Here is an 11634-nt window from a genome sequence, read left to right on the forward strand (position 1 = left end):
GATAAGGTTGTGCGGCGCAGTTGGGATGAGTGGATGTGTATGCAGCTCCCACCCTTGCTTATCACGCAACCAGGGGGTCGGCTGGGCGCATCTGATAGGCTCGTTGTGGGCGGCAGTTCGATTCAAAGTTTGACTGGTGAAAGGAGCGGTCACGTCCAAGCGCAGGTAATGAATGTGACGCCGACAGGGAATGGCCTTGCACCATACCTGGCCCGAAAGGAAGCACCGACGGAGAAGTGGTGAAGCGGCGGTTTACAGGAAGCCCGATTCGGACAGGAGTCTACGTGTCAGAAACCAAAATCGTTAGTCTTCGATCATTCACTCAGAAAATTTCAAATGACCAACGGGCCCTCAGCGTATACGATACCGCCTAGGTGAGTCGTCATGGCCCCACAGGTAGCGGAACGAGTGCTGGGATAAGGGAGGGAAACCAGAACACAAGTTGACATTATCGTGTTGACGCGACCATGCTCGCAAAGGTCAAGGTACGCATGCTAGGAGTCATGGCTGTGTTCTTGCCATTCCCTTTGGTAGGACTGGCGGTTGCAGTGTTGGGAGCAATAGGAGTATTGCTAGCAGCATACCTTGCGATTTTCTCGTCCTCCCTCTCCCTCGGCTCCACCTCCAGACTGCGGTCGTACATGTTATGCACGTCGCCTGCCGCTTGTAGATTACTAAGGATGTAATCCTGCAGCTCGGGGACTGGCTGCAGAAGATACGGGACGTTCTGGTACTGCTGAATGTCACGGATCACTTCCGCCGTTTTCGCGCGCTTGTTGAAATTGATCAATTCGGATGGTGTCAAAGATGGAATACCATCCTCAATGAACGTCAAATCGGTCAGATAGACACCTGGTGAGATATCAGCCACTGAAAACTCAAGGCCAGGGGAAGCGCGCTAGTAGGATGTATACAAGTCTCCTTACCAAAGAATGGAATGCAAGGTGGATTGGCCAGATGCAGTGTCTCGCGGTATTCACCAAAATTCTTCGTGCTCGCCATAAGGCGGCGCATCTGCTCTAGCACAGCAGACGTGCGTCCACTGACTTGAGACCATGTGCGTCCCAAACGGTGGATGGGTGCTGTTCCCAGAGCAGAAATGATGGATGTTAGAGTGGAGTAATTGTTCAGCGCGCGACATTTCTGGAGATGGTTAGTGTCGGACGAATTAGGGCTAAGGAGGTTTGCATACATCTGCGATGTTGACAAAGTGTTTAATGACCACCACACGCTTCTTGACATCATTGTGAGTGAGAATCATCTCCGCAACCCAATTTGTCAATTGGTTGGAATGAAGAATGAGAGCCTTTACGTTGGCAGCAGGTTCAGACTCTTCGGGGCCAACCTTCTTTTGCCATGTCTTGTTCAGACACTCCGTAGGCCGGATCTTAGAGTAAAGACGGGATTCAATAATCGTAAGCTGTCGAGCAAACTCCGTCGGATCGATGTCCAAGAATTTCATCTTCTTCATATTCTTCGGAATTATCGGCGTCGGAGCTGCGGTTGATTGAGTGGGAACCAAGCGCTTGACAGTGGTATCCTGGCCCTTAAGTCGCTGTTCAATTACTGCCAGTAGCTGTGGTGAGCCCGGGGTCTTGGTGGTTGCGATGGAATCTTTGGTAAACGAGTGAACATGTTCAAGCAATGCCATGTGTGCCGCGTCATTGGGCTCCATCCAAAAGTTTTCAAACCAACTCTTCAGTATGTTGACAACACGGAACCGAATGGGCTTCTGTTTCCTGTCGACCCACATCTGCATCTCGTCCGGGTTGAGGCCGAATGGAGGCTGGATGTTGAATCGCTGGGTGATCAGCTCGAAAAGCTCCTTGGCAGTCGTGAACGAGCGATAGGTGAGAAGGAAAGTATTGTTGAAGGAAGCATCGAGCTTGTCATGGCGTGTCAATTGCTCCACCAAACCGGCTAGGGTGCCGCACTTGAGGGTGGGATTGTCATTCTTCGTATCGAAGAACACCTCGCCTTCGTGATCCATCTTTAAGAACCAGGGGGTCTCTTCCGGCTCGCGAACCGGCTCTCGCACAGATTCCCGCGGGATCGCAGCTGGTGGTGCTTGCCCAAAGAATCTTTGCGCCTTATCCATATTGCGTCGGACTTTCTCAGTAGAGTTCTCGATCGAGTACGAAGATGGAATCCCAATCGATTCCGTTGCGATTCTCGATTGAGACTCTGCGCGGCTATGAATGCCTTTGGGCTTCTCGCTGTCTCCACCCAGACGACTCTCAGCGCGGGAGGCTGATGCGGGCTCAGGAACCTGTTCAAGAAGGAGTGATAGCGAGAATCCAATCTGGGAAACGAAGTTCTCCAGTTGTCTCGCGACGCTGCGAACCGCGTTCAAACGATCCTCAAGAGAATCACCGCGCAATTCAGCCCATTCGTCTCCTAGAGGAGCCGTAACTGCTTGGCAGCTCACAACAAAGTCGGCAATTGCATCGTACACCCGTTGTTTCTGCAAACTGAAATCGACGAGTTGGGGATTCTGAAAACCGGTTCCAAGGGGCGCCAGATTGATAGATTCGACAGCTGAGATCCACGGGCGGTATTGGTCGACAACCTTGATGGCAGCGGCCGACACTGAGTTACCGATGTTCTCGTGTTCCACGATGGTGACAATTTTCTTCTGATTGAGCGTAAGACGTTCCTCCAGACGACGAATGCTGCCAACGAAGTTCCTCCTGAGAATGTCAATCTTGTCTAGCAAGGCTGCGTCAAGGGGCACAGACGGCTCCGCTCGCATATCCGTCCCATCGTGGTCCAGAAAACAAGTCGGACCAGGTTCATTGAGAAGAACGCCGTTGTTCTGCCAGTAGCCGCCCGAATGACTACCACCAACGAAGCCTGGGACGATACGATTGATGGAATCGCCGCGCTGCTGCCTGGCCACTTCGGCAAATCCATAGACACCCTGCAACACGCCATCCGCCTCCTGCAGGCACTTGTTGACGGAATCTGGGCCTGGCCAATCAGCTGCAGCAATATGCGATGAGAGCACCAACTTGGAGAATTTGGACATCATATCCCTGAAATTGGGATAGAGCGCTTTGTTGGTGGAAATGATCGACGGATTGCCCGAATGGTTGTCCGTTGTGTCCGAGCCAGCCGCCAGCAACATGCGTAGATGATCGGAAATGTCCTCTGCCTTCCGCACATACTCCGACCGGTCGCCGTTCAACAGCGTCTGTCGGTAGACTTCGACAGCCTGTCGCATGTTCTCAACAAGCAAAGGCCAAGTCAGAACGGCCGAAGCACCATCGTCAACAAAATGCGAGGGGACTTCCGAAGAGATAGAAGGGCGATGGATGTTATCGGAGATGGAATTGTTACTACTTGGCGGAGCGCCTCCAAAGAAGTTTTGCGCGCACCGCATCGCTTGATATGACAGCTTATCGTCACTGATAGATTTCGTCGCCGACGGTGGGTGTAACGAGTCCATCGATGTGGCGGGTGACACCCCATCGAGGTATGACTGACGCCTCCGAGACATCGAGTCGCGGGAGGTCAACATCAGAGACTCGCCCTCCGCTTCGGATGCCGAACCATCGTAGTCGTCCTCGTCACGTTCGAACCCACGGGCCATTAGTTCTGGGGGTGGTCGAGTCTGGTCAGGCACGATCACCGTGTTCCGGTCATACGGGCCGGTCTCATTGGCCGTCGGGTTTTCGAAGGGCAACTCCATAGTGCTGTAGCCGGTGAGCGTGTTGAAGTAGAACAAGCGGCCGTCGGGTGTAGCCTGCGGGATCCAGAAAGCAGCCTCCTCCTGGTCCTTGGGCGCTGTTGCGCCCTCGATTGGTAGGATCGGCTGCGAATCGCGCGAGTTCCCTGCTGAGTCAACTTCGTCGGCCTCTTGTTCCTCCTCGTAATCCTCTCCGGCGCCGGAGTCCACGATAGCATCCTCCTCCTCGCGACCATGCGAAAGCTGCTCCTCTTCGATTTCGCTGAGATCGGTGATCACGGTACAATAGTTGCTGGGAAACCAGCCCCTCACACTGTTATTGATGACTCCGTCCCACCAACCGGTTTCTAATTGATTCAACACTTGGATAACGTCGCCTCGGCGGAAGCTGAGACTGGTGTGATCGTCTGCGTCATAATCGTACATGGCCCGCACGAACAGCGCCGGCGGCGGTTCGGGGCTCGGGGTGTAGCGGCCTTCAGTCGTCATTTTCATCGGAGATACTTGTCCCCTGGTTGGCTGATCGGCGGTGAGATCTCGGGTTGGGAACGAAAGACTATTGCCACGGCTCCGCTGGCCTGTTGTGGGAGTGGTCACTTGCTCTTCGGGGTATTCGATAGTGGTTGTAAAAGTGTTGATCTTGGTCGGCAGTGAAGAAGATCGGGTGTCAACAGCCAATGGCTCGGCGAGGCGGGATTCGAACATCGGGTATCGCAGCAATTGACGCTCGGACGACGGAGCAGGAAGGAGAACGAAAGTTGGCTCGTAAAGAGCCGCCGCAAATTAAGGCTGGACGCACTTTTAACGAAAGGTGTTGCTCATGACTGGCTGAGGTAGGTGTTTTGGAGTGTAAAAGACCGACAGGAATTATAATGATAAGACGGGGGAGGGGGAGGAGGGGAAAGAGGGTGGGCGGTAAATGGGGGGGTGGTGGAAAGGCGGGTTGCAGAATCACCCGCGGCAGAGATAGCCTGTGCTGTGCTGTGCTTGTGCTGTGCTGTGCTCTGCTGATGAAATCGATCCAACAGTCGGGCTAGATCACAAGTCTTGTGCTGCTATCGGTCGGGAAACCAACGTCTTAGGTGATCCTTCTCAAAACCTGGAATTGGCCAGGCATTGGAGAAAAGTTGGGAAGGAAGAGAACTTGGAAGAAAAAGGGGAACAAAGACGGAAGTCGGAGATTGGGGAAGGGGAGGAGAGGTGGGAGAGGGGGGAGAGGGGGTAGAGGTGGAGGGGAGGGGAGGTAGTAAGTAGTTGTAGTAGTAGCTTTGGTGAGGGAGCAAGGAAGAGAATTAGGGGAGGAGCAGCAGTTCAAACAGTATTAGTTAGTTAGTGATTGATGGTCAGTGGTAGTGGTGGTAGTGGTGGTACTGCTGGGCTGGTGGTGGTGGTGGGCAGATTGGCTGGGGATAAGACAACAAGACAAGTCATGACCAGACAGTGACTGGGCAGATGTGGGAACTTCCTCACCAAAGGTGGAGTGACCATACCGTAGTCCGTATTCTTACCGGCCCGTTACTGGCACTCTGGATATCGATCCAGAAGCGGAGAAGACCCAACTTGAAATACTGGTACGTACTGGACCGTTTCCATCATTATTACGGGACCTGCACGCGCAAAATGGCTGTGATTGATTGATTGATTGACTGATTGATTGAGTGAGTCCGACTTCTTCTCCTGCTTCTACTTTTTGTCCGCTGCAGCTGAGTATCAGCTCAGCTCAGTACTTCTTGAACACCTGGTGCACTGCTGCTGGATGGAAAAAGCAGCAGAGCATGCCTAAAAATGGAAACCCGGCCTAGAAACTATTGCCGCCAGACATTCATGCAGAATTTTCCTCTCCTACTTTCTTACGGCGCGTCGTCTTACTTTCTCCTCAGCTTTCTCGCCACCCAACAAGAAGTAGGTATCGTAACTGCCTTGCCCAGCAGTGGACTAAATTAGTCTGGTGTTGTTTATAGTAGTAGTCTTGTGTTCTATCCAAAGGGCTTTCCGGCTTCTATCCGAAGGAAAGAAAGTTCTTCCTAGGCAAGACAGACCCAGTCTCATAAACGTTGAGTGGAGCTATCAAAACATCAGAAGTACTGTACCTCCATACAAGGACGAGTTTCCCCTCCAGACAGGTCGCTGTGAATTGCGAAAGAGAGAACTGCACGAGCCCTCGCAGCCATCCGATGGACTGACTGGTCCAACACGAAGTACTATTGGAAGAAGAAGGTTGTATGGCGCAGGCGGAACCGTACATGCTCCATAACCACCCAGTCTGCGATTGGCAGTACGTCAAGTCCCGTACGTGCGCCTTGCGGACCCTAATGGGGCTCTTGAGGAGGGGGGAAGCCAGCCGGTAGGCCAGTCAAGAGCTGTGGCCTGCAGCAGTCACGAAAGACACCGTCCGGTTTGTCTCTTGTCATTCGTATTATGGGGACCATTTGGAATGGGCGATGGGGCAGAGACAAAGTCGAGACTTCTTGTCATCTGAGACCGGTTGATTTAAGGGGCTTTTCAGTGGAGTAGGAAATCTATCTTTCTGTATCGACAAGCCACGGGGGGGGGGCTGAGTAGTGAACAGGCAAGCAGGCAAGCAGGCAAGCAGGCAAGCAAGATTTGAAAAGAGAAACTATTTGGCTTGGAAAGTCGCTTCGTATTGGAATTGAATCACTCACACTTACTCTTTCTCTCTGGCATCTGCAGATCCCATCGATTGCCCGGCGATTAGGGCCCGAGTCTCGACCCTTTTTTTCCTTGTTTTGACTGATCCGATCCAGATGAACGTTGTTGTTGTCGGTAGTTTTTTCCCGGACTCCCCGATCCAGGCGCAGGACCGTTTTGACCGCTCGATTTTCTGGCCATTCTAAAGGTTCACTGGAATAACTAGTCACGATCATGATTCAGCCAACCCTACTTCTACTGATAGAACCCAGATTTTCCACGTACATCACGAAAGTATACCGACGACTATTGGGTAAATCCTTCTACTCTGGGAGTTTCTGACCTTGGATACGAAGATTGTGCCCCTTGCCCCGGTGGAGAACCACCACCAACCAGTACAACACCGCCCTGCACGAAACACAACGCAACGCAATGCAACATATTAACTACGGCTGATGATGATGATGAGGATGATGAGGATGATGATGATGAAAGCTATTGTTGGCCACCAACCCGTCCCTGTCAGCGCCTCGAACACCTCTGACGACATTGCATATCGCGGACCCTGGACCGTTTTCTGAATGGGTGATCATTTGTTATCGCTGATGTCCCGTCCTGGCCCTCTGCCCTGTGATACCGCATATGCCAGGCCTAAGGGTGCTGTGCTATACGTCCAGCCTATCAAGCGCCGCGGAGATACGTAGACTCCTGCGAGGGATTGAGGACGAGACAGGTGAAGAAGTGACGCCGCAGCCGTTAATATGGCGCTTGTCTAGACGTACAGTACTTTCATCACAAGAATGACCCCTGTTGTTATTATTGGCAAGTATGCGTAGATATCGGTCGAAATGTCCCTCCCCCCTTTGGGCCTTGACTAGGATGATGTTTGACAAGTGCATGTCAACGGCAGCAAACGTTTCAGCGGCTGGGGGCGCCATCATCACCATGGCGAGACTGCTTCGATCTCTGAAGATGGGGTCATGGTTGCACCTGTTCTGGTAAACAGCCTTGGTGCTCACGGCATTATTTTGGTTTTGTACTGGAACGTCGACTGACTTGATGCTCGTCAGCACGGGGGGAAATTTCCCCAGTCGACTTAGCTGACGATAGGCTATCGGACAAGCTCTCTCCTGAGACATGAGATGCATTGTAACCTGCATAAGTCACCACATTCCCCTCTCCTCGTGCATGGCACTAGTCGCATGTCCCGGGATCATGATGTCGGCAACGTATGCCTTGTGTTGATCGAATCCTAATTTTTGGGCGCGATGATTATGGAATCAGCCCTCGGGCAACGAGGCACTCGATATGTGAGCTTGAATTTGTGCTATACTAGCGTCATCCTGAATATGCTACAGCCACCAATCATGCAGTTTGCTATCATCAGGGGACCTTTGCTGGGGGCTACTTTCCTGACGCTCGAAGGTAGACTAGCTTGCAGAGGCTGGGTGCGACTATGAATAGGTATACTAGGGTTTGTCTACCATGTCTCGCTTCGAATACCAGTGCCAGTTTACCATGTCTCGCTCCGGCAAATAATGCCTTCAATGGATATCATCAACAGATCTCCAATATACTGCAGTATCCTGAGCCACACAACTTTCACACAACTACTTTAACATACAACAGTGCTTGCGTCGTTAGCAACTGCTTTACGGAGTACACCAACTCAGATTATTACTGGACCAGACCAATGGCTTCTACACATTCTCACTGCAAGAAGCTAACCGCGAAGCTCCAGATATAACCATCGTTTCTGACCACTGACTTTGCAGAAACTCAAACGATAGGACTACTCAGCGGAGCAACCTACTTGAATACAATTCACCACCACACCCACACTCTATGATATCAAAACTACCCATGGATCTCCAACATACGAGATGCAATATCACAACAGCGGAAGGAATATCACACAATGAAAAGACTGCCGCACGACTACGCCATCATCCCGGATCATTTAAAACAAAGAGGGACATCAAAACCCCCCGTGCTAGCAGCGCAACTAAGAGCATCGCCGAAGCCTCGTCATCCCAAGCCCAAAACTCTCACCAGATACAGCCCATGCACCCGTCAGCCCTAGCCGCCACAATCAAACCCAAACTCCCTCCGAACATCAGCAGAACGCAGCAGCTAAACCCCTTCCCTCCACTCATCCAGACCAAGTCTATACACCAACCACCCCCGGAGGACAACAGACACACTCAGCACATCCACCCCACCTCAGAAAACCCGACAAGCAACCGAAGATCACCGTCGCCATCGCCATCACCTCATACCCTCCCCAATGCTCAATCGACCGACCCAATCCTCGCGCCACGCAAAGGACACCTCCATCACCCTCTCAGAGTCCCCGAATCAGATTATACCTGATCCCACAGGAGGCATCCCCAACCCACCACCCCACGGAACCATCCAACCCTAGCGCAAGCCCATAACCAACCCGAGAACCAGTGCAGAGTCCGAGAATGGAAAGCAAAGTCCCCACCGGAGGAGGTACGAGTAAAAAGGTTTTGATATCATACAGACACCGGCATATCCGCCACGTGCTTCAAGTCATAAGCAATCGGTAATCCTCGTGTGCGACGGGGACTAAGGGGGGCGTGGTGGCGGGTTTCAGATTAAAAGGATTATGGGCCTTCAGCCTAGCGACATTGTGTCTTGGCTTGTTCCATCGTTCTCGATGTCCGGAGGGCACCGGAAGAGCGGAGGGGGAAATAGTCTATCTTTTAGTAAGAGTTGGGGCGATGTGGGTTTTGTTGTAGGGGTGAGGGTGCTGATTACGTGGATTGGGGTGGGATTGGTACTGTGTAAGTATGGAATACAAGCGACGTTTGGGGGTGGGATTCATGCTTATGTTTGACATGTGAGATTTGAAGGTATTTGTTAGGTGGTCGTAGGGGAGATGGTGATAGTGGCGTGCGTTGGGTAATCTACGAGTTTGATTGATGAAACGCTTAGACAGAGTCCCCGTCACCATCGCATCGAGAATGCTCTGATATCCAACTCTACTACTAAGCCTTAGGCTATTGGGCTTGTACATCAGTCCAACTACTCTCGTGTCTTCGGTATACGCATACCGCACGCATCCACGAGAGACCAGGAGTATACATCCCGACACGAAGTAAGACACCACGAACCATCAGAGGAAATCCGAATACGATACTCCGTAGACGCATAGAAATCCCGCCCAATCACCCCCTCTGATCCAAGACACCGAGGGGCCAAGATGCGCAAGGCTCAGCGATCATCGACTCCGAACCAAGCAACCGGCAACCCCTTGTAGGACAGCATACAATAAGCTTAAAGGAGGATATTCGACACGAGCAGGACCAGACGCGATGGGATGTCTTCCAGCTCCCACCAATAACACCCGGCTCGCCCCTCGAACAACCCGCCAATAGCGAATCGCATGAACCTGCATGATACTTATAATTGATAGACCTTCTGTAAGGGGATATGCATACATACCTCGAGGATAGGGACCAAGAAGGGGGAGGGGGGGAGTGCATCCCTCACAGCCTTACTGACTTTAGAATAAGCCACTATAGCGGATTATACAATCGCACCGCGCGGAAAGCAAGAAAATCAAAAGAAGGACCACTGACTTGCTCGTCATCAAGCAGGTTAACTACCTCTCCTCTCTCGCGTAAGCCATGCACAATATACGGGTTGCGAACCATGTGCGCACACGGAGAGTAAACCGGCGCAAATACCGAGCCCCGGGCCCGCCTCAGCCTAGGTAGAAACCGTGGTATAATCCGCGCCATCTACGGAGCCGTTTGTCGTCGACCATCGTAGGGAGGGTATTTGGACGGCGACCATGACGTCTGTAGACCCCGGTTATCATCATCATCATCATCATCATCATCACCATCATTATCATCCCAATTGTGTTTTCTATTGATTCCTCCGAGGGCTCGGTTGGCATCGATTATAGAGGTGAGAGAGCAAACCTCACACCATCAGAGTGAATGTCCTCGACTCCTCGCACAACCAATCACCCGAAAATCAGCACAATCCAATCAACACTAGGCAAGACAAAGAGTGCCTCTGGACACTAGCTGATTCATCCGCGATGATCGCGATCATCCATTCCCAGTAAGTGTGCCTGGCCAGCCAGGGCCAGGGCCGGCCATCCCGAGCCGACGCGGATGGATGGACGGACGGGCGTATCCCATTATACCTAATCCAGCAATAGTACACAAACTCAGTCAGTCAGCTCAGCTCTCTGCCAGGTACATTACAAGGCAGCACTCAACCTCATTTCTTCCCGCGCGCATTACCTGATTACCCCTTTTTTTCCCCTTCAGTAACATGTCCAACTGCGAGTAACTTCGGGTCCTCTCATATCCAAGATCAAACTCCCGTACGCGTCGAATCCAATTCGCAGAAAGCCTTACACTCTCCTCCCCACCACCACATTCAATCCCACTCATCGTTCGAGAAGCCTTCTAGTCTTGTGGCGCTTGAGAATATGTAACTCTGGCGGGGAACCCCGGAGACTGGAGTCCGAGGGGTGGTCTTGAACGACGGACGCGTAACGTGTCTTGCTTTTGCTCGGCGTTTCGGCTTGATTACTTAGTGGTCAGGTCAGTCTGGGTTTAGGGGTTCGGATGGTTCGGTGGTTTGTTTTTGTGTTTGTTCTAGAATTTGGGCTTAGGTGTGGTTGTTGTTTTGGTGCGGTTGCTTGGTTGGAGGTGTTCTTTGGTGTACTGTAGAATTGGCTGTAGATTTGGCGGGGGTAGTTGAAAGTGTTGGGATAGTTTTATGCTGTAAGATATCTAGTGAACTGAGATCTGTAAAAGGTAAATGGATGTTGAACTAAATGTAAGATGTTTCCCGCATCTTCTGTGGCACGTTGCTAGTGCATATAGTCTTTGTTGCTGAGATGTGTTTATAGATAATCATGCGGTGGTGTATACATTGTCCTATCGCGAAATATATCTTCCACACCCTACTCACCACAACACAAACCATACCAAGAATTAATAGCACAACAATTAGTAGGTAGGATATCACAGCCACAGAACACTCACGCAAAACAATAATCAATCAACAACAAGAAGAACTACTACCCCAATCCCACCGCCGAATTCCAAGATTTTTCCCCCCCGGCAAAACAAAGATAAGGAACAAGCAGCACCACGAACCACGGAAACCGAAGCCGCAGACGGGAGCGAACCACGGTACCGCTTCTTGAACATGACATCTCAGTCGCACGCAGTCCCTGACTGACGGCTGGCCACTGTTGTATACCTCCCAGCTACATCCCACAGGATGAACCTACACCTACA

At 51.6% G+C, this 11634-nt stretch overlaps 2 protein-coding genes across 2 annotated transcripts; one reads left to right on the top strand and one right to left on the bottom strand.

Moving 5' to 3' along the window:
• Window positions 1–448: 448 nt before the first annotated feature.
• Window positions 449–4393, bottom strand: BO97DRAFT_339645 (putative cell division control protein Cdc25; the record flags this gene model as incomplete). The annotated part of the gene is made up of 3 exons (XM_025691563.1): window positions 449–852; window positions 927–1143; window positions 1193–4393. 3 exons carry the CDS (start codon window positions 4391–4393, stop codon window positions 449–451), a joined length of 3822 nt encoding a protein of 1273 aa, XP_025554063.1.
• A 3447-nt stretch (window positions 4394–7840) lies between these two features.
• On the top strand, window positions 7841–8885 carry BO97DRAFT_260344 (uncharacterized protein). Its single transcript, XM_025690895.1, has one exon. It carries the CDS (start codon window positions 8183–8185, stop codon window positions 8708–8710), a length of 528 nt encoding a protein of 175 aa, XP_025554064.1. The 5' UTR covers window positions 7841–8182; the 3' UTR covers window positions 8711–8885.
• The last annotated feature ends 2749 nt before the right edge of the window (window positions 8886–11634 follow it).

The sequence above is a fragment of the Aspergillus homomorphus genome (genome assembly GCF_003184865.1).
Source record: "Aspergillus homomorphus CBS 101889 unplaced genomic scaffold BO97scaffold_7, whole genome shotgun sequence".
Classification (NCBI taxonomy): Eukaryota; Fungi; Ascomycota; class Eurotiomycetes; order Eurotiales; family Aspergillaceae; genus Aspergillus; species Aspergillus homomorphus.

Bases quoted from the DNA above. Each gene is read 5' to 3' on its own strand.
- BO97DRAFT_260344 (XM_025690895.1), top strand. From the start codon at position 8,183: ATGATATCAAAACTACCCATGGATCTCCAACATACGAGATGCAATATC.